The sequence below is a fragment of the Podarcis bocagei genome (assembly GCF_964188305.1).
Source record: "Podarcis bocagei genome assembly, chromosome: 13".
In the NCBI taxonomy this organism is placed as follows: domain Eukaryota; kingdom Metazoa; phylum Chordata; class Lepidosauria; order Squamata; family Lacertidae; genus Podarcis; species Podarcis bocagei.
In genome coordinates, this window is record NC_138138.1 from 39,287,806 (window position 1) to 39,309,602 (window position 21,797).

At 48.7% G+C, this 21,797-nt stretch overlaps 1 protein-coding gene and 1 long non-coding RNA gene across 6 annotated transcripts; one reads left to right on the forward strand and one right to left on the reverse strand.

Annotated features, from left to right (window-relative positions):
• Positions 1-72: 72 nt before the first annotated feature.
• RASIP1 (Ras interacting protein 1) lies at positions 73-17,740 on the forward strand. 3 transcript variants are annotated; one of them, XM_081168388.1, is made up of 12 exons: positions 73-160; positions 4,577-4,729; positions 7,004-7,584; positions 8,603-8,970; positions 9,774-10,421; positions 10,925-10,962; positions 12,355-12,506; positions 13,279-13,394; positions 13,498-13,741; positions 14,680-14,855; positions 16,272-16,419; positions 17,262-17,740. In XM_081168388.1, the coding sequence occupies exons 2-12, from the start codon at positions 4,596-4,598 to the stop codon at positions 17,459-17,461; spliced, it is 2,805 nt and encodes a 934-aa protein (XP_081024514.1). In that variant the 5' UTR covers positions 73-160; positions 4,577-4,595; the 3' UTR covers positions 17,462-17,740. The 3 variants fall into 3 exon arrangements, with proteins under 3 accessions (XP_081024514.1, XP_081024513.1, XP_081024515.1); XM_081168387.1 differs by lacking the exon at positions 73-160 and adding an exon at positions 1,173-1,946; XM_081168389.1 differs by lacking the exon at positions 73-160 and adding an exon at positions 1,173-1,946 and having other exon boundaries at positions 13,501-13,741.
• Positions 438-5,832, reverse strand: LOC308572431. Of its 3 annotated transcripts, none has more exons than XR_014001760.1 (4): positions 4,998-5,832; positions 4,225-4,429; positions 1,063-1,176; positions 438-503 (listed from the first exon to the last, which is right to left on the reverse strand). It is a non-coding gene; the product is annotated as an uncharacterized lncRNA (long non-coding RNA). The 3 variants fall into 3 exon arrangements; XR_014001761.1 differs by lacking the exon at positions 1,063-1,176 and adding an exon at positions 2,147-2,225 and having other exon boundaries at positions 443-503; XR_014001759.1 differs by lacking the exon at positions 1,063-1,176.
• Positions 17,741-21,797: the final 4,057 nt, after the last annotated feature.

Consider the following 21,797-nt stretch of genomic DNA (forward strand, 5'->3'; position numbering starts at 1 on the left):
ATGTTTGATTTATCTCCATCCAATATTGTTTAGATCTTTTCCATTATCCTGAGGGGCTTTTGAAACTGTTGAGCGTTTCTGCAATCATCTCCCTCTGTGAACTCTGAACATAAAAGCCACAGAAAATTGGTACATTTACTTTTCATTTAAATATGTACAGGTAAGTTTTCCCTAACAGGTCAAACAACAGCTTCAGGGAGATGGAGGTGCTTTTAATTTGGTGGGTGGGGAGCAGATCTAGTAAGAAAGTATTAGGATTAAATCCCCCTCCAGTGACATGGTCATGGTCTGAATTCCACCCACCCACCCACTGCTGTGTCTTTTAAAGAAGAAGAATATGAGAAAACTGGTCAGTACTTCTTGTCATCTGACCATGTGGGATGCAAGAGGCTTGAAGAATCGCAATATCATGGAGCTCAGAGTGACTCAAAGATTACCTAGATCAGCAATTTGCCCAAAGCCAAGGTCCTGCGAGCACATACGAAAGGCACACCCAACATACACTGGAAACAAATGGAAGGTGTGAAGTCAGGTCATAAACACCCACTCCCTTGCCCACACCCAAGCCTACAGGGCCAGGGAAAAGGGTGTAGGGGAAATGTAGGCTCATGTACTGTGCAAGCACACACCCCAAGTCCCAGCTGAAAAAAATGATCGGGGTCGGGGGAAAGCTACACACACCCTGTAAAACAGCCGAAGCGGGTGGGCGAAAGTGCATATGAAGGGGAGTGTGGCAAAGGGGAAGCAAATCTCCGCCCAGAATAATGACTAAGGAAACAGGTGTGGGAAATATATTTATGCACGTGCAGCGTCCAGAGGGTTGGCAGCACTCATGCCCCGGCCCCTGCCAAATACTGTGCCAAATTCTCCCACCCATATGCCATATCTGAGCCAAGAATACTGCCCACAACATTCACACGCCTATGATAGCATGCATACAGACTGAGTGCAGACAACACACTGTTTTTCCTTAGCTTGCAATTGCAATTGCTTTTGCTGTTCCTGAATGGTGGAGATCTAAGTGGAGCATAAGGCTCCTGATTTCTATGACTCCTATAATACCTGTTCTTTGGCCATGTTGGCTGGGCCTGATGGAAATCTAAGTCCAACAACGTAGGGAGGGCCTTCCCAACTCCTATACACACTAGTCATCATGGTAGTAGTAGTTCAAAACATCTGGAAGGCAACAGGTTAGGGAAGTCTTCACTAGGCTGTCCCTAAGGCTGTTCCCCAAGGTATCTACCCTATTTTGATCTTTACTATTGCATTTATTGCATTCAGTTTTACAGTTTTTGTAAATCGCTTCGAGAATCTTGCCAATCTGCACATATCTTCATAGCATAGGCACAACTACAGTGGCTGGTTAAAATGTTGGCAACCTTAGCATCATGCCACAAAACTGAATCCTGCACATGGTAGTGGAGGAATACAACCAGCTCTTAGGAGCCAGACTATGCAGGCTTTTCACATAGCTTCCCTCAAGGCCAAATGATTCTGCCTGTAGGCCTCATTGTTGGATGACAGCAAAGCCATCAAATGTCAAAAACCACACACCCCAACTTCTGATTTTCTAAATCTATCCCCTCCCCACCTCTGTTTAACTGCCTGGGGCTTCCTGCTCCTGCTAGTTCAGATGTCTTATTAGCCTGTCTGCCCCACTCCCTGCTCCTGCGCCCTCCCCGGTTCTTGGGAGAGGCCCTGCTTCCCAGTCAGTTTCCTGCCCCCCCACCTCTCTTTCCTGCCCCACCTCCTGTGTGTGAATGACCAGAGGCACGGGAAATCCGTGCGCAGTCATCGCTGGACTTAAGTCACACACAGCACACTCAGGAACGCCAGAGCTGAGAGTGGCCACCATACCCCAGTGGAAGATGCAGCCTGGCCTGCTGGATGCGTGAGAGTGGGTGACAGTGGGAGACTGCAGCACCTGGGGACACTCTGTGGAACAGGTAAACATGCGGCAAAGATACAGAATTCAAAACTGGGGAGGGACATTAAACAGGTGGGAAAATGTGTGCTGAACCCATTTCCTCCTCTGCCCATTGAATCTCATGCAAAGAGAACCCAAAGAGATCTGTCTTTGGCCTTCTTATGCCCAAAACTTCCTCTCAGGGAACCCAGGACTCCTGGCTCCTTGCTTCTGATCTACCTGCTTGATAGATTCTATTTCAGAATATAAAGTGTTCAGGCCTTCCTGCCTTCTCTTTCTTTCTGCCTCTAGAAAGCTCCTGATAGTGTGGAGAAAGGACACAGAACTTAAGATGCTTCAGTTCTCTGCAAGATGTGCAAGTTTACAGTCTGCTCCAGCCCTAACCTTAGGCAGGGTGAAGCATTCTGACTGGAGGGGCAGATTGAGATGTATCTTTATAAAGCAGCAGATGTTGGATTGTTTGTTGGATAGATGGGGTGGGAGTGGAGGAGGAGCACCATTTTGGTTTTCTCCCTCAGGCACCAAAGAAGGGTTTGTGTTGTCCTTGGTTATAGTTAGAGGTGATGAGAGCCAGAACTCATGGGTTTTCTTCTGGGGAGACGAAAAGAAGTCAGAATTCTAAAGAGTTAAAGAATTAGTACTCAGTATTTTGGAGAGGAACCTACTGATTATGATGGAGAAGCAGGAGGTAGGGTGGGAATGGGCTATGGGTTGATGTGTTTATTGCTTTCCTTCATTGTGCCCCATCTCCTAACAACCCAGTAGCTCAGGGGGTACCTTTGTGAGGTGTGGCTTCAAGCTATCCTAACCCCTCAACTCATTTTTTCTGCTTTTCCTGTTGACGTAACTGTTTGATTCAGGGCCTCTGACTCACCCCTCATGGTCAGGGTGGAAGTACAGGCCTGGTGCCTCTGCTGCCACTTTGATCTGGGTTTGAACTCCACCAGGCAGCTCTCCCCATGAAGCAAAGTGAGCAGTGTGTGTTCTCTGGGAAATTAATCTAGCTCTCTCTATAGGGTTTAGGCAAGGAGAGTGCCTGGCGTGAAAGAGGAGTGCAAGGACAAAAAAAATTAAGCCACAGGGAGGGGAAAGGTTTCTCAGACATCAGGGCTAAGCTGGGTGTTGTCTGTGCAAATATACACATACTTAAATACAGTATATGGATTTTATTCATTAGTTTGCTTCTTCTGTCTGTTATATTCACAGCATCTTACAGTGCCATGAGACAACAGCCAATCAAAAGCATAACGTTAAAAGAAAAGAAAATTATACAGTATGATTGCATCTTAAGTGCATTTAACTTGCACGATTTCAAGCATATACAGTTGAAGGCCACTAGCTGAAATCCCACAAATTAAATGCAAGCAAGGTGGAAATCTTAAAACTTCTTCTTACACTGGGAAAACTCAGTGCCAAAATAGCTTTTAAAGCTCTCCCCTTCCTTGGGAAGCAAGGTCCTCTCTGCTTGCCTGCTCCCCACCTTCTGCCTCAGCTGACATGAACTACAGGGCTGTTAATGTGGTAGTGGCCCCAAGCAGGACGGAGTATATGCCCGTGCTGCCCAGGGTGGGCGCGCTCCCGAGGGGGGCGTGGCACGGAGGGTGCTTTCCCAGGCGCGGGATAGCCGCTCAGGTGCCCTGCAGCCAGGGTGAAGCGATCTGCCCATGGCAGACATTCGGCACACCGTCCGCCCGCGACTCCCAAGCCATCCCAAGCTGTCAAAACGAAGGGGGAATGGGGGAATGCCGCCGGCAAAGCGGCACAGCTCCCTCCTTACCCTGATGGCTTGGGGTAGGCTTGGGAATTGTGGGCAGGTGTCACCCGAATGTCACCCTCCTCAGTGAGGGCACCCAGGGCAGTCTGCCCCCCCGCCCCCCCTTCCAAACCCCTGGCCCCAAGGTTCCATTGGCCAGGGGTCAGATTCCACACTTACATAATTTTAGGCTAACCGTGTTTAAATTTTGGCTGCACGAAACTTTTCCCTGTTTCCTTAGGCTCTGTCTCCTCAAAAATAGTTCAGCTGGTAGAGCATGAGACTTTTAATCCCAGGGTTTTGGGTTTGCACCCAACATTGGGCAAAACATTCCTGCATTGCAGGGGGTTGGACTAGATGACCCTTGTGGTCCCTTCCAACTCTACAATTCTAGGATTCTACAATATGGCCTGGCATGCCTTAATGATATCCAGGGAGCAAGTCAAAACAAGGCTTGGTGTGGCCAGGTAAGAGAAAGGTAGAGAAAGAGGAAGTCTGTGGCACAGGACACCACCAAGCTTGTTGCTCAAACCAAAGAACCAACCTGACTGGAAACTTTTATAGGTGTTGGACCTTATTACGTGATCTGCTCTGGCCAGTTGAAATTCCATATTGCAGATCTCTGGTGGGCCATGCTGTCATCTCCTTCTTTGGCTCAGTGGTGGTACATAGAAATTTTGTTTTCCTCTCCCCAGATTCAGGGCACTTGGAAATAAAGCCTAGAAGAAGCATGCTGTTTGGGGTTGTCTCTGTGTTTTTAAAGTAAATACAATCAATTAAAGCTGAAATATTCAGATGTTTCTTGTGACAAATGTTGTAGATGGACAGGATGCACAGGTCTGTTTATCTTATGCCTTTCTCTCCCACCCCCCCCCCCGCATATTCACCTGTCAAAGACTCTAGGTCTCTGTGACCATGTTCTCGGATGAGCGGAAAGACGGGAGCCCCCGCTTTGGGAAGCTTCACTTTCCTGTTGGCCTTTGGATCAACTCCCCAAAGAAACATTTTGCCAAGCTGGGACGCAGGTGGCCTAGTGTGGGGTCTGTCAAGTAAGTGACTGCCTTGTGGGGCCCAGCTAAACTGATAACGGACCATGTTGTTTTGCTCCCCTGTCCCTGTCCCCCTCTCTTTAGGGTTTATTCAGTTAAGATTTCTTTGTATTTTTGCAAACCTTAAAGATTCCACAAGCCTGCTGATGCCTCCTCCTCCAACATGGATGGTGCCATTTTGGCTACATATGAATAGGTACTCGGAGAATGAGTTCACTGTTAGTACATAGGCCGTTCTGTTGCTTGTCGGTCTGCCTAAAACACTTACTCATTCAGGCAAAAGAGGCACCATGAAATAGTGCAACTGTTAAGAAGATTCACAGCCCTGGGACTGGTCCATCCATGACAAATCACCTCTCAGGAATTACAGAGAAGAAAACTATAGCAGGGTGGTCTGTGTATGTGGACTTCCGTGCATTTCTGACATCACACCATTCCGGTTCTCACATCTGTTTGCATAATTGCAATCCCTAGCAGTAATTGGCAATGAGCAGCTGTGCATTCCATGCTACCACTGGCTCTCACCTCAGACTAAGCTGTGTACATGCACTGTAGCCTTTGCCTGGTTATGCAGCATTCAGGGAAGCATCATGTGCTCTGAACCACCACTATGGGGTGGGGTGCCAGGGCTACGTTACAGGGGGGTGGGGAATTAATTCAAAGTTAATCCATTCAGAAATCGTATGGAATATTTTAGGAGGCAAAGCACACAGCAGAACACAAATGTGTGATCTGTGCTAATGAAATGGGGACTGCAATGAATGAACATTCTCCGGGGCTTGGGGTAAAATGAGCAAAACAGACAAAAACTAATTTGCAATCAGAATTGAACAAGAACTTCTCATAACTTTTTTACTTAGAAGCGAAGAAAAGTATTGCTAGGCTTGCCTTACGTCAGGAAAATTCCTGACACGTCCTGGTTTTCAGGTGTAAAAGTACCGTCGGGGGAATTTTGCCGAATCGTATGTATGGCAGGAGTGGAAATAGCTCAAAAAGCTTAAAATCAATTTTGGTGGGTTTCTTAAAAAAAAGCTCAACAAGTTTGCAGGTGTCAGGAATTTAACTTTTTAAAATATGGCAACCGTAAGTATTGCTAAACTGTCCCCCTTCACCTTTGTTTTGGCACCAGTCATTTCCTGATCCTGGCAGCAGCAGTCATCACACTTCCAGGAATTTCAGCTGCTGGTGGGCACCATTTTTCTTTAAGCCACCAAACTCCAGAGTGAGGGCAGGAAGAATTGCCCTTATTCTTATTTGGCTGCATGATGACAACTAATACATGATGTCATCATGAAGCTGGTGAATAAATGTGTGGGGGGGGGGGAGAGGCATGTACCAGCAACCTGGAGTAGTAAGCCTCTAGTACGTTTGGCCTATACTTGGCTCCTTTTTGCCAAATTACTGAAATGTTCCCTCCTAGCCTTGCAGTGACACAGTTGGGGAAGGCATTTGGGCCCATCACTATTTATGATTCTACTTGAGCAGGTTACATCATAATTTAACTCACCTTATCCCTGTGAAACTTTCCTGCCGTCCTCCAAGGCTGCTTGTCCATAAAATTTCTGACTATGTGCCAGAGAGATGGTGACTTGTTTAAGGGGAGATATGGCTTTGCTGGAAACCAAGGGGGTGGAGGGGAGGATGCTCTTGTACTTGGGGCCTGCTTTGGGGTTTCTCATAGGTGTCTGGGTGGCTACTGTGAGAACAGGATGCTGGACTTTGGCCCATTGGCTTGATCCAGCAGGCTCCTCTTATATTCTTATGACTTGCCCAACAAGCTTTGAGGCAGAGCAAGTTTGTTACGGTAGATCTTTTACCTCTGAACCCAGCAGCTTGGCCGCTGCATCATCCTGTCATTGTGGTGCCATCCTTGCTGTCTCTTTGAGTCTGTCTATCCTCCTCACAAAGGGATCTGGGTGGCGCTGTGGGTTAAACCACAGAGCCTAGGACTTGCCGATCAGAAGGTCGGCGGTTCGAATCCCTGCGACGGGGTGAGCTCCCGTTGCTCAGTCCCTGCTCCTGCCAACCTAGCAGTTCGAAAGCACGTCAAAGTGCAAGTAGATAAATAGGTACCACTCCGACGGGAAGGTAAACGGCATTTTCGTGCGCTGCTCTGGTTCGACAGAAGTGGCTTAGTCATGCTGGCCACATGACCCGGAAGCTGTACGCCGGCTCCCTCGGCCAATAAAGCGAGATGAGCACCACAACCCCAGAGTTGATCACGACTGGACCTAATGGTCAGGGGTCCCTTTACCTTTACTACCCTCCTCACAGATCGACATCCTCGGATACAGCCAGCCGTGGAAGTGAGCCTGTGGAGATGCGCCCGGCCAACAAGAATAAGGCCAGTCGACACAAGAGGATTTCAGCACTCTTCCAGCGGGGTGGGACTGGCGTGCCCACCAGCGGAGGAAGAGGTCGCTGGGCCAGTGAGAAGAAACTGGCTGATCTCATTGATCCACTGCCCGAAGATCGAGTTGAGCCCCCCTCGCAGGGAGAAGTGCCAGGGATCCTGAAAATCTATGGAGGCGACATCTCCACAGGTGCCAACTACAAGAGTGTGCTGGCCACAGTGCGCTCCACTGCCCGGCAGCTGGTGCAGGAAGCGCTTGAGCGCTATGGCGTGGCGCAGGCTAATGCCGAAGATGCGTATGTCTTATGCGACGTGGTTGGCAATGTCCATGGCACAGATGGCTCCTGGCAGGCCCAGTATCTCCGTGCAGTAGGCGATTCTGAACGCCCGCTCGTGCTGCAGGATGTGTGGAAACCCAAGGCCGGCTGCACACGCCGTTTTGAGATCCGCCGACGATGTGATGTGGAGAGGATGGCAGAAGGCGAAGATGGCGATGGGTCTGGTATGTGCGGGGTTGTTGGTAGTGGGTGAGGCTTCCAGGGAACTGTCAATAGATGCTCTCTGGGTCCTAGGTCTCAATTCTGCTCTAGGGTTTCATGGTGTTTTCAAGTTCTTTAGAAGCTTGGCTTTCATTCATTTCATTTAACATCCAGTTAGGTTTCTAGAACTTATGATTTGTCAGGAAGAGATCAAAAAGCTTTGCTGCTGCAAAGAGGCTAATCAACTTCATTGTCAAGTGCTTAATTAGCATGTGGAATTTGTTTTGCCACAATATGATGTGGTGATGGTCTTTAGTTTAATTGGCTTCTAAAAAGGCTGAGGCCAGTGCATGGAGGACAGATTGATTAATGGCCATTGGTGCTGAGAGCTGAAAGTATATTCAAGGGCAGTATACCTCTCTGAGTACCAGATACTGGGGGCTAAGTAACAGTGCTCTCTCTCTCTCTCTCTCTCTCTCTCTCTCTCTCTCTCTCTCTCTCTCTCTCTCTTTAAGTTTTATTTATGATTTTCCAATAAACAAACATACATTGGATTCCTAAGTACTCACACATTACATTTTTTACAAGAACAATTTTCTTTATATTGGAATGCGGGCACACAGGCAGCTGCAAGGGGAAACCGAATTCCAGAGGCTACAGACTAATGTGGTCCCCTTTCACACATTCCATACATGTAAATGGAGCAAAAGTCCTTAACTAATTGAATGGGAGACAGAATTCCAACCCGTTGTATACAAAGATATCAAAGGGGAAGTGTGACAAAATTATTTCCTCCCCAAACTGCTTGGATATTTCCCAGTACTCCTTCCCTTCCATGGGCCCCCAACTTGGGAGAATTTTCAAAATATATCGGTTAGGTTGTTATCTGGACTGTGGAATGAAAACATAGTCCTGTGACTACCAGCAGCTGCTCAGTGAGGGAAACAGAAACCAACATAGGTAAGGGTATTGCTTTTATTTTGCATGACTGTTCACATAGAATAGATTTGTCTGTCTGCCTTCTCTCCCTGCCTCTTCTAGGTATCTCCCAGGCCCGTCGGCAGCAATCTCGCCGTTCTCGGGCCGCCTCAGGAGGCCATGTGGCCCCCAAAGAGAGGGCGGACAACCTTTCCCTCCGTCGCAGCATCAGCGAGATGAATCTCAGCACAAAACGCCGCAGGGACCGCAAAGGAGTGCTGAGCATGGCAGTTGGGGAACCACAGGAAGCGGGTCTGGCTGAGGAGTCACGACTGAAGGCAGCAGAGGGGGGCGAGGGCACATCGACTCCTCCAGCATCTGAAGCAGAGGCCATGGATGTGGCCAACTTGGAGCAGCTCTCCCAGTGCCTCATACAACCACCAACAGAGCACCCCTATTTCCTACAGTTGTTGGGCTACAATGAAAAGCAGGTAGGTCCATTTTCCTGCTTGGAAGATTGGGGCAGTTCTAGTCTTTTCCAACTCTATGGTTTTGATGAAGCTGAGTGACTGTGGGGTTCAGGGTCCTTCGGGGTCCATGTCAACATGGAGTTGGAAAATACTAGAAACTTCTGCTGAAGGAAGGTTGGTTGCCCTCACCCCCACCCCTGTCAGCCACTCTTGCCCTCTCTGTTATCCCATGTTGTCAGGAAAAGAGAGCCTTCTTCTTCCTAGTGATCCACAGTTGAGCCGCCAGTATAAAAACCTCTGTTGTGGTGACTTAGGGCTCATCCACACTTCCTTTTGTGCTGAGTTTCTAGGCACAGAACTGGGATTTCTGCAGATTCAGTGGTAAAACGCAGGTTATTCTGGGGAAAGCCGTGCGGTAAAATAAAACCTGCTTAGGCACAGACCTGGAAATCCCAGACCTGTGTTTAAAAAGAAGTGTGAGTGAGCCCACAGTGGAACTTTTAGTTGTTGCATCAGCCACACTACAGCTGACCTGTGACTATTTGAGCACCCAGAGGATCTCATCTTTATTTGTTTCTGTTGCATCTGTTGCTCCATCCCTTTTGCCTCTGGCTCCACTCACCACTGGTGTGGGCCCACCTTTAAGGAAGGGACTGAAAAGGTTTCCCACCCCTGGCCTAAAAGGCCAATGTTTCGACCAAGTGCTCCACTGGCCCAACACATGCGCTCAGGGTAGCTCAGCACCACTAGCAGGAATGGCAACCGCTGCGGCTGATCTTTTCTTCCTGTGTTGCTCTATTCCCTTCTCTCTCTTTCACCAACAGGAATTTGTAATCCACGTGATGACACGCCGCCGACACATTTTTGGCCGCCCTGAGCGCTGCCCGGCTCCGGACCAATCCAACTATGTGGACACGTTCCTGAGCGCCCCAGACATCCTCCCGCGCCACTGCTGTGTTGTGTCTTCGGTGCCCCCCGCAGACCCCAGCCAGCCCCGGGGCTCGGCCATGGTGCGGCCCTTCCGGGGAGCGTTGATAACCCACAACGGTGCCCCACTCCATCGCCAGGTGGAGCTGGCTCCCGGAGACTTGCTGGGAATGGGGCAGCACTTCCTCTTCATGTACAAGGACCCGCGAGCTGCAGCTGCACCTCCAGCCTGGCTGCCCAAGGCCTGGGTGTCCCCAGGGTTGGTGGGGGCCTTGGCGTGCCAGGCCTGCGGCCGTTCCCTGCAGGAGCGGCAGGAAGCTTTCCGGGCCTACCTCAAGAGCCGAGAACCTCAGCTGCGCTACCGGCCCCAGGAACAGGAGGCCCTCTTGGCTGAGATTGTGAGGCTGCAGGAGGCGCCAAACTGCAGGTTAGGTCCTGCCTTCCTCTTTGGGCTCTGCCTGGAACACGCCGCCCGGGAGCTGGAACCAGGACACCTCCCCAGGTTGATAGCCAGAATCGCTCAGCTGGTCAAGGAGGCTGTTTGGGTAAGTGACTCGCAGTTCGGTTCATGACCTTTGCGTCACTTTGATGTCCTTCCCTTGTATTCCCTCCATCTCCATATCCAGTTCTGAAGCCCTTTATGTAGGTCTGTGTATGTAGCTATTAAGATGGAGTTGATATTCAGGCATGGCATGGAAGGAATCCAGCATTTGGAGCATTTCAGTGGCAACGAGAAGCTGGTTCTTATGGTTATAGGTAAAAACATGGATCCTTCTGGCCCTTAAGCTCTCCATGAAGGCAACTAAAGTAGTTCTAGCTAAGCAGAATTGTAGCTGGTATAAGAGAGCATGTAGGAAACACTGAGTTCCTAAGAGGAAGTTGTAAATGTAATGAAAGGAAATAGATTTTCCCCATCAGTTCCTTCAGTACCTGTTTTCCATGGATTTCTTTCCCTTTGGCTTTCAGGCATGGAAAGGGCTCGAGGCTACTCTGTGTTGGGTTCCAAATCTCCATAATTCATTTTATTTTTTCATATCCTTCTTCTCAGGAGAAGATAAAAGAGATTGGAGATAGACAGCCGGAAAAGTAAGTAAGAGCTAAAGTATGTCTCATATTTGGCTTCCGGAAGGTGCTGTTCCGCATCTCGCAAGATGTTTGGGAGGTGCTATACTTAGCATCCGAGCAGTTTATCCTAGTTTTTATCAAACTGTTAAATTGTTTCCTAGGATGAATTCTTGAAGTTGCCACGTCTGAATGCAGTCCTCATGGACACATTCTGGTATTAAATGGGGTTGGGGTTGATGCCAGGAACTTGAGGCTTTCACCATAAAGGTGCAGGGGTAGAGTTATGCCTCTACAGCAAACAGCACAATGGGCATTTTCAAAGTCTGTCCCCGAGGGAGCTACAGACTTTTCTAAGCTTCAATTTGCTCCGCTTTATTTGATGTAGTGGTCTAGCAAATAAGTTACCGTACTTTTGACATAAAGAGACAAATATCAGTTAGGTGACTAGCAACTGAAGTTCCTTCCAGCCTTCTGCAGCTTTAACACTTCCCACTCTTGTATAAGTTACTACCTGTTACTTCCCTGTTTAGGGAAGTTTTTAATATTTAATGCTGTATTCTTTTTAACACTTGATTGGAAGCCACCCAGAGTGGCTGGGGAAACTCAGCCAGATGGGTGGGGTATAAATAAATAAATAAATAATAACAACAACAACAACAACAACAACAACAACAACAACAACAACAATAATTATTCCTCCCAATATATTTGCATGTGTCAGCTCCTTCCATCCACTTCTATGCAAAGACTTTAATTTTGGCCTTTGTGTGATAGATCTTTCTGCAAATACCATTTCAAAATCAATAGCATGATAACTTGATGGAGGAGGGGGCATAACTGATATGGGGTGGCAGGAAGAGGCAGATTTTCTGAAGGAGAATATGACTACTATTTTCACCATTAAAACAAACAAACGGCACATATATGCTCCACTTCTGGAGAGGAAGAAGCACACTATAATTGGGGACAAACTGCATTTTCTGTGATGCAAAAAAGATAGTTCAGTCAAGGGTACTGTGAAAATGCAACATCTCCATTGCGGTAGTTCAGTTGTGGGAAGGCAATTTGTACTCATTGCAGAAATGAGTAACAACTGTAATGCATCCAGAAAGGTCCATAGATAAGTCCTCCTTGATAATATAGCCAGCACAATAGCGACATTGCAAATGTGGAAGGCAAATCTACAAGTAATGAAGACTTAAGTCCCTTGGAAGCAAAGTTCACATATGTCAAGAAATCCTGAACTCAGTGTGAACTCTGAAAATTTGTGGAATGGATTGAATTCCAAGTAGTCAGCCCAGCTGTTGTTTTAATGCCCCAGCCAAGAGTCAGCTGCCTCTGGGCAGCAGGTGAGAGCACCCTCCTGTCATTCGGCAGTGCGCTAATCCCCCTTGCGCTGTCTGATCCCTGCAGCCAGCAGGACAAAGGAGAATTGGGAAATCTCAGCATCGAGGAAGTGGCTGCTGACTTGCGCCCCCTGATGCTCTGGATGGCCAACGCGATGGAGCTGCTCAGCCTCGTGCAGAAAAGAGTCCTGGACATTGAGAAGGACCTGGACTTGGAGGGTGAGCCAAGAATCCTGAACATTCCCTGGGGTCAGAGGAGAGTGGAAGGGGAGCTGTTGGTTCAGAACAGAGGGCCAAGAAGAGACAGATAAAGGAAGACCCTGAGGGTCAGAACTTGATGGCTGAGAGCTGTTTGGGTTTTCCAGAAAGGGGAAGGGTTCAAATAGCAAGGGAACTTATGGTTTCTGTGGGTGCCTCCAGACGGTCAGTATTTTACAGGAGAGATTCAAGCACATAACAGAAAATCCAGTTCAGATGGACTGAAGCACTCTTGTCGTGCTAGCATAAGGAATGCACATTGAACAAATTTTTCACAGTTATTAAAGTGACAGGGAAATGCATTAAAAAGTATCAGGAGGAACAAATAATCACTGGGAACACATGGAAACACCCCACAAACAAATCAGGATGGATGCTCATTGTCACAAAATCTCCCCACAAACCAATCAAAACAAATGCTCAATAAAGACAGGACATAACCCAACCTCTCCATAAGCTTTGTGGTGGAGCCTTATGTGAGGGACATATCACAGAACTCTCAAGACACTCTGCACACAACTGTTACCAGATGAATAAGGCATTATGCCAGTTTACCAAGGCCTCCCCCAGAGAATCCTGGGAATTACAGTTTGAGGAGGATGCTGAGAAAGCTGCAGTAAATATGCACTACAGCGCTACAGTTCCCATTGGAGAGCAAATGAGTGGGCAACCAGTTTGCTTTCCTGTGATGTAACTATACCCTGAGACTCGCTCTCTTCCCCCATCTCTGCAGGAGCTTCCCACAATGCATTGCTCTCCAGTGACCTGGAGACCTGTGATGAGGCAATGGCGGTCTTGGACGAAGTCATCATGTCCACATTTCAGCAGTCTGTGTACTACCTCACTAAGGTGGGTGAGCAAACTCTTGACGATAAAGCCCCCCCTCCCCTTCTCTTCTCTTCCCACCCACCCTTTGTAGTAGCCTGTGTTTCTCATCCCTTTCCTCACCCAGCAGACTCTCTACTCGGCTCTTCCTGCCTTGCTAGACAGTAACCCCTTCATGGCCACAGCTGACCTGTCCCACGTGCCGGAGCTCAGCAGCATGCCAGAAGGAATCCAGGGGACCCTTGCCATCTACCAGGCCACGCTTGAGCTGACCCGTGACTGTGACCTGCACCCTGACCTTGTCTCGCAGACCTTTGGATATCTCTTTTTCTTCTCCAACGCCTCGCTGTTTAACACTCTCATGGAGAGAGGTGAGCCTAGAATGAGCTCCTTGCTTCTCAGGGTGGGAACTAGAAGAAAGGCTCAATAGCCCATTTTGTGAATGAGCAGGGCGCTAGAGGATGCCCTCCCATCGCTCCCATTTGCACCAGTCATGCTTGTGGGTTTACTACGGGCATCTGGGTGGCCACTGTCAGAAAAGGATGCTGGACTAGACAGGTCTGCTGGTCTGATCCAGCAGGCTCATCTTGTGCCTTAATGCCGCCTAGCCTCACGTTGTCTCACAGCTTCCCTGCACATAGATCAGGATGAATGCACTGTGAAACAGGTTGTATGAAAGCGATTCTTGAGTGTGTGGAGGAGCCAGATGGAATAATAGTGATAGTGTGAGACAGACTAGGACTCCTGGTTCTTCTGAGAAGCAAGAGCAATCCAGTGAGACACAGGGTGTGTGGGGTTCAAGGCAGTGAGTTATAATACATGCTAGATCTGAGAATGTTTTCACAGTGAGGCATAAATCACTTGTAAGTTGCATTTTGAGAAAGCAAAAGAAGTAGGAGAGACAGCTCTCTTACTTCTTTTTCTTTTTTTGAGTGAGCATTCCAAACAGGAGAGGTTTCACTATTCATATTGCAAAAATGCCCAGGGAGAATGCCTGAAGCCTCTCTTCATTGCCCCTGACTAGTGAGAAGAACAAATCCCCTCACAACCCTCCCCCCTCCCTCTCCTGTTTCCTCCTATTTTCTGTCCTGGTCTCTGGTGGAAACAGGCTGTTTCCTGCCTGTCCCAGAGTTCAGGGCTGCCCCCAAGCAGGACAGGAAACAAGCAGGCTGGCTTGGGGCGGTGGCTCCCTCATTCAGCATTTGCAGAACAGAGGGGGATGGGCAGGGGGGATCCCAAGACGGTTTGCCGAGGAAGGTGGAAGATCACCCAGGCTCTATGTTCTTAACATGCTTTCCCCTTTTTCCAGGCAGTTCCCACCAGTCCTTATTCCAGTGGGCCAAGGCGGTGCAGATCCGAACCAACCTGGACCTGGTGCTGGACTGGCTACAAGGGGTGGGCCTGGGGGACATTGCAACTGAATTCTTCCGCAAGCTCAGCACCACAGCCAACTTACTGTGTGTGCCCAAAACCAGCTTGCTTCAGGTGATTGTTCCCCCTTCTTGGGGCTTGAGGGTTAGGGTGGCAGTGGCTCAACTCTTGGGCATCAGAATCACACACACACATACCACAAATACTAGGTGTCACCGTTTTTATCTGGGAACAGGTGGTTGAAGGCGCAGAGGAGGGAAGCTTCATTTCTCCCCCTTTCCTCTTTTATGTTCTGTTTCTTTAAGATAAGAGTGCTGGAGAGACTATTAAAAATGAACAACATATTGAAGCACCCACCCTCCTTGCTTTGTGTAGGAATAAGGAGGCCTGATTTAATGGACACAGGTGCAGGTTTCTGCAAGTCCACACCAGTGCAGGTTTTCCTGTTGGGCTCAGAAAACAGTACCTTGAGGTTCTCAGTTCCCCTTTAAAAAAAAATTCTAGTCCCTATGGAAATAGATGCAGTCATCTCAGAAGCATGACATATGTACAAATGTGTTGGCTATGTTGCCAGCCCAGCTGCTGATGCCTCCTTATATCTGACAGAGGTCAAATACTTCATGTTAAAAACCCACCCTTAACAACATGCAAATATACTAATTTGCATAAAATATGCAAGTTGCAGAATCCCACATATCTTGTTGCAGAATAGTATTCATGTTTGTATGAGCCGATCTGGATTCATTGGTTCTGTTAGCGCCTTCCTACCCTGTATCTGCTTGGGGCAAACTCCGGTCTGGGATTGAGTTGGTTTACCACTGACACAGGGGTAAAAGCTATAGGGTGAAAGGCTGTGCCTTATAGCTAGGCATAGTGTTAATGAAGTGGCCTTTCTTTATCTTCCTAACACTTGGAAAGCATTTTGCCAATAAACTGCTCAGATCAATTTAATTAAAATCTCTTGACTGAGAAAGGGAAGGCTTTTCTCATTAAGCAGTCAGCATCTTAATTTTTCTAAAAAATGTGTTTGCTTGTCAAAACTGCAGGTGGCAGCTGCCATCTTAGAAGAGGCATCCTCCTGCCCGGTGCTGTTTTTCTAGAAAAAAAAAGGTGCCAGAACTCACCATGAACACCTCCCTCTTTCTCTTAGAATGGCTATGGTGCCCACCTGAGAGGTGCAGAACTGAGTTCTGGGAAGTTCCGGCTGAAAAAACCCCCTGCTCCCCCCCCCCCCAATAAGAAGGCATGCCTCTCCTAAGATGGTGTTTGCTATGCAGCAAGGCTATACAAAGGAAGTTTGTTTCTTCTTTCAGGGCTATTTTTTCATTCATAAGGAAATGTTATTCTTTTAATATGTCAATTATCACATGATTTATCAAGTCTAGTTTCTGCCCCTATTAAGGCAAATGCTGTGGTTGGCATTGAGAAAGAGCTAGCCAGTCATGGCAGCCACTAAGGAAGAACGGGTGTTTCATGGGTCTTTTTCTTCCAGGGTTTATTGCTAACCTCTCTTTTCCCTGCTGCACACAGACATCCTGGTCTCGCCTGAGAAATGACTATCCGGCACTGACCCCGGCTCAGCTCCATCACGTGCTCACAAATTACCAGTTGGGACCTGGGCGAGTGTCTCCTGAATGCTGGAGCCCACCTGAAAAGGAAAGAGATGAGATTGCACACAGTAAGTCAAGGAGATGCTTTGTTTTTGACCCACACAGGGCTCAGCTCTCACCACCTCTGGCAGGATTTCTGTGCCCTCATCAGGCAGAAATTCAGCAAGTGAAGCTTTCCTCATCATTGCATTAACTCCATGTTGGGGACCTGCCACATCCTACACCAAATGCCCATCCCCTGCTATCCCTCTCTCTGCCCTCAAAATGTGGAAATTGGAATGTGAAAGCATTTCACATCTCATGTTATTAGCAGTTTCTCCTATAGTCTCTTACCAGGAATGTATGAAGGCAGTGCTATTTTTGTTTGGACTGGTATCTGTGACAATCAGCACTGTTTTGTTTTTGCTGCAGTTCAGCTTCTGCCAAAAAAATGTGTTTTTCATCTCTGTCTGCTATGGCCAAATTAATGTCCTTAATTTTAATGACATAATTAATATACAATTCCACACCATTTCAGTGCAAAGGAAACACCAGAAAGCCACGGGGGAAGAGGGCACGTCATTAATTACGTATCATCTGCGGACTAAAAAGACAAGAACAACAAATGCTTCTTGCATTTGCTTGCCTGATTTCCACACCTGGCCACAAACGGTCACACAAACTGCAGCAATTTCTGTCCCTACCTCTTATCCAGAGGGTGTGATCCATGCGTCATTTAGAGTAAAGCTACTGGTGCAGTTGCCCAGGGAGCAGCTGGGAGCGGGGAGACGGGTGTGAGACAGACAGGGTGGGCCTCACATTTTTAAATCTACGCAGGGCACTGAAATTTCCAACTAATCCTCTGGTTGCAGCAGCCTTGAGAGCAGCTTGAGCACACCTGTTGTTTTAGAAATGCCTTGTCTTCCCACAGGTGACATATTTGAGAGTTTCACAGACCACCCGCCCCTGATCCTTCCATGTGACGGTTTCCGCTTGCGTCTCTCAGAGCCTGTGTCAGACGACACCCTCCATCGCCAACTCACACGCCTGCGACGTTTCCTCTGGGAGCTGGAGCGCGAATCTCTTCCAGCCAACCAAAGGGCAGTGTACGGGCTGGATCCCAGCCAATGAGAAGCAGGGCACACACCACCACAATGATCAAATGGCTCCTGAACCCCTGGAAACCCTTGCCAGTGGACAGACGGAAACCCCAAACTGATTTCGGAAGGGTGGAATCATCCGAACCAGTTATTGCTTGTCTGAATACAGGATTGTCCTGAAGGTCAAAAGTCATTGTGACATCTCAGGCTTTCAGTTGCAGCCTCGTACCCACTGCTGGAACCTGGCGGCAGACACTGATCTCAAGGACCAGAAGCCCGGAAACTTCTCTGAGAGATCAAAGCTTCTCCCTGACCCCGTGAAAAGCATATTTTGTTTATAGCAAAAGCTATGTAGTGCTTTTTCCTCCAATGCAATAAAATTATTAACTTGTGACAAAAACATTGGACAGATATTTTGATGTGATGGGAAGCTCCCATAAAAAAAATCCAGTTGACATCCATCTGTCTCGGGAGACAATGGACATATGCACAGTCACATGTGCCTTGAACACGCATAAATGGGGAGTTGCACAGTGTTGCAGGACGGGAGGATATTAGGAGTGCAAGGAGGAGAGTGTCTTGGTTACAGGACTCCTTGTAGGCATATATTTGTTTGGTTTTAATTGTGTGTGTGTGTGTGTGTGTGTCTGCATGTGAAACACTAGGTTGTAGGGAGTGGGAGAAGAGATGTTCTTTGGTGTCTTCTCCACACAGGCCTCGCTGTCTTTGGGACGTGCCTCTTTCCCATTGTCCCAGGCCACAAGTGCTATCTTTGTCGGTGGCGTCAGGTCCACGGCTGCTCCTGGAATTAATCTCTGAAATCTGAGCCTGGGAAAGACCTATGAGCTCACCCCATCCACCCAGCCAGCCACCCACACCATATGCAGCTCCCAGCAAAGGAATCGTACCAGGGTCTGGTTTTGGAGTGATCCGAGGATATCACAGCCAAGGTGTAAGAATCCAGAGCCATTCACCTGAGACGCGGCAGTGGCCGGCGTGGAGAGAAGGGCAAGGGAAAGAGCAGCCAATTCAGCAGACATACATAGGGTGTTTCAGCTCTGAATCATGAGGCCCCTTTCCCTGTACTGTCCGACTGCCAAATGCAGCAATACTGGGAGACTGGCGCATACATTCAGCCCGGTCCTTGGGGAGGCTGGAGGGTATCGCTCAGAATGTGATACGCATAAAATCCTGAAAGGGCTGCAAGGGTTCTTAGAGATCATCTTTGCTTAATGCACAATCCACCGGGAATGATGTAACCAAGGAAGCCTTCACAGGAACAGCCACCCAGTCTCTGTTTCAATACCTCAGCTGAAGAAGAGCCCACCGCCATCTGAGGCAGCCAGCACCACTGATAAACAGCTCTTCCCAGGCGCCTCCAATATCCAGCCAAAATCTGCTTCCTTGCTATTTCCAGCTTGCAGGAGTCATTCATATGGCCCTACAGACACCAGAAGGGGAAGAATACACCTATGTTGCCCTGAAGGGCACCTAAGGCTGTAAATCACCAGGTTTCTCATTAAAATGCACAGGGAGGAAGAAAGAACTGGGCGACGGCTTGTGCTCTTCGTTATCTTCATGCCTTTTCACTTGGATATTTGAACGTACGCTCATACAAAATGTTTTCTGAGACATATGGCTATGCGTCCTGTAGAAATCTATTATAGCAAACACACTTTTTTATTTCTCCCTTTTGCACACGGGTGCATGTATGCCACAATACCCCGTTGTCCCCTCTGTCTGCTTCACTCACTTTCCCAGCTCTGTGATTTTGCATTCCCCATGAGGGTGTCCTTTTCCACATAAAACCAGGAGGGGTCAGTGTTGATCATCCATTCACCCCCCCATATGCTCGTCCCATCCTGTACATACCAACCACAGTGAAGTTTGGGCACACATCTGCACATTTTCCCCTTGGCGTGTGTGTGCGCGCACATGCACACACGCATGACCTTTCGCTCCAACTCCAGAGCTGGTTGGGCTCCAGAGGAAGGTGGGCCCAAGGGTGGTGCCAAGGGGCAGGGCTCAAAGCAGGGGGGCAGGACAGGGAGCATGTCTGACTTTAAATACCCTGGTCAGAACCTGATCCGCCGCGTCAGTGAAATCCAGCGCGGGCCCCTGATGGCTGGCAACAGGTGACACCTGTTGTGTGAAGAAATGGTCTCTGTGGCCCGACAGCAGCCGCAGGGAAAGGGCAAAGGGGACCCAGCGAGCGCCCACCTCAGTCACTCTGGGTCTTTTGCAGTGCCAGGCTCAGTGATGAGAGGACCCCTGTTTCGATCGCCAGTCTCTGCGCAGCGACACAGAGGTCTGCTCAGTTTGCATTTAGGGCTACCTGGAGGAATTGCACAGGATGGTCAATTCTGTTTCCAGCAAGGCAGCTCCCTGTCCTGTAAACAGAACCAGGGGGTTATTTTCAGAGCCAGGAGGGCTTAGGTCTGGAACCCTCTGGAGAAACTTTAAAAAGAGAAAAGTGGGACCTCCCACAAAAAAATTTCACTGTATCCACACATGCACCAAGAGTTTCTGTCCAGCCATGCCTTCCTGCAGAAGCTGCTAGGGTCTCAAGCAAGACAATTCACCCACCTTCCTCCTTGCTTGGTTTTCAGCTTCTCTTTTCCAACTGTCACTCTTATTTCTCTGTGTCCCTGTTTCAGCTCCATTTAACTTTGCCTGGGAACACTGAGTTTGCTGTTGGAGGGAGTGACGGCCTCTGTGCATGTGCAAAGTATACACCCCTCACTGCAGTGCAGATGGCTTATGCAGATGCCTCCAGATGCCTTTCCGGTGTTGAGCACACAACTGCTATAATTAAAAGGTTAGGCCGTACACTGCCAGATTATCTGTCAGCAAAAAGGTCATCCATACATCTAAAGCACATTTAAAGCAAATGGCTCCCCACCCTGAAAAAATCCTGGGAACCATAGTTCTCTCCCCCCCGAGCTACAATTCCCAATACTGTGAACGAACCACAGTGGCCATTATTCTTTTGGGAGAAGTCATTTATGGTGTGTATGGAAGCCATCCAAACTTCTAATCTTTCAGATTAATCTGACTTGGTATCTCAAGCAAACCTTTTTCTAAAATCCCTATGTTTGTGCTAAGGGATATGTGGAGAAGTCAGGATTCCTGGGTTCCCTAGGAAAATCATGAGCAAGCCACCTTCTCATTCCAGGTGGAGCCAAAGACAAAGATGGGATAAAGCAAGCTTTCTATAACAGGGACGATTCCCCCTTAGAAAGTCAGAGGTTTCTATGCACCCGCCCACATACTGCTCCTTCATCTGGGCAAGCAACATGCCTTATGGCTCTGTGCACACTATTACCTTGAAAGCACATTCAACGCACATCCCCTCCCACAAAGAATTCTGGGCACTGTAGTGTGTTAAGGGTTGCTGGGAATTAACTCTGCAAGGGATAAAACTACAATGCCCAGCATTTATTTTTTTTGCAGGGTGAAATGTTCCAGGATACATTGCAGCCAGGCGAAAGCAGCTATGGAGGATGCATTGGAGGGGCAGTGAGGGATTGAGACCAAGGGAGTGGGGATGGTCTAGGGAAAGTCCCATGGACCAGGCAGAGGCCCAAAGAGCTATGCACCCCCACCCAGCGCCTGAGGAGTCCAACCTCAGCAGCAGATGTGTTTCCTGGGAACTCCTGACTTTCTTGGAAAAGACGTAGTGACTGTGAGATGACACCCAGGGGTGTTGTGTGGAAAGGTCTCCTGAGTTCCTTGAGAAAGAGAAAAAATGGTGGGCGGGCGATGGTGCTTAGGGATGAGAGCCAGTGAGGTGTAGTGGTCAGAGTGTCAGACTAGGACCTGGGAGACCACCGGCTCAAATCCCCACTCGGCCATGAAGTTCACCAGGTGGGGTGACCTTGGGCCAGTCACTGCCTCTCAACCTAAACCTGCCTCACAGGGTTGTATGTGTGGGGATCAAATGAGGGGGGCTGTATTCTACCTTGAGCTCCTTGGAATAAAAGGCGAAATCTAAATTGTATGCATTAATTAATAAATAAATAAAAGGGGAGCGTGCGGCGGGACGGGGGCGCTAGGACACCTGGGTTCCTTGAAGAAGTGGGGGGGGGGTCCACTACCAAGTACCAACCCTCGGTGCTCGCAAGGGATGCTGCCAGGACTCCTGGATGTCCCCAATAGCAAGATCTGCTGGGCAGCCTGGAGGCTCTCCTGGCCAGCATAAGGAGGCGGGACGGTGGCGATCTGTGGGGAGAAGGGGGCGGAGGACGAAGACGGGGAGGATGTCGGAGGGGGGTGGTCCTTGCTGAGCCAGCAGCGCGTTCCCGGTGTCGGGTGTCGCGGCAGGTGGCACCCTCGGGGAGGGGAGGGGGCGCATGGCAGAGGCACGG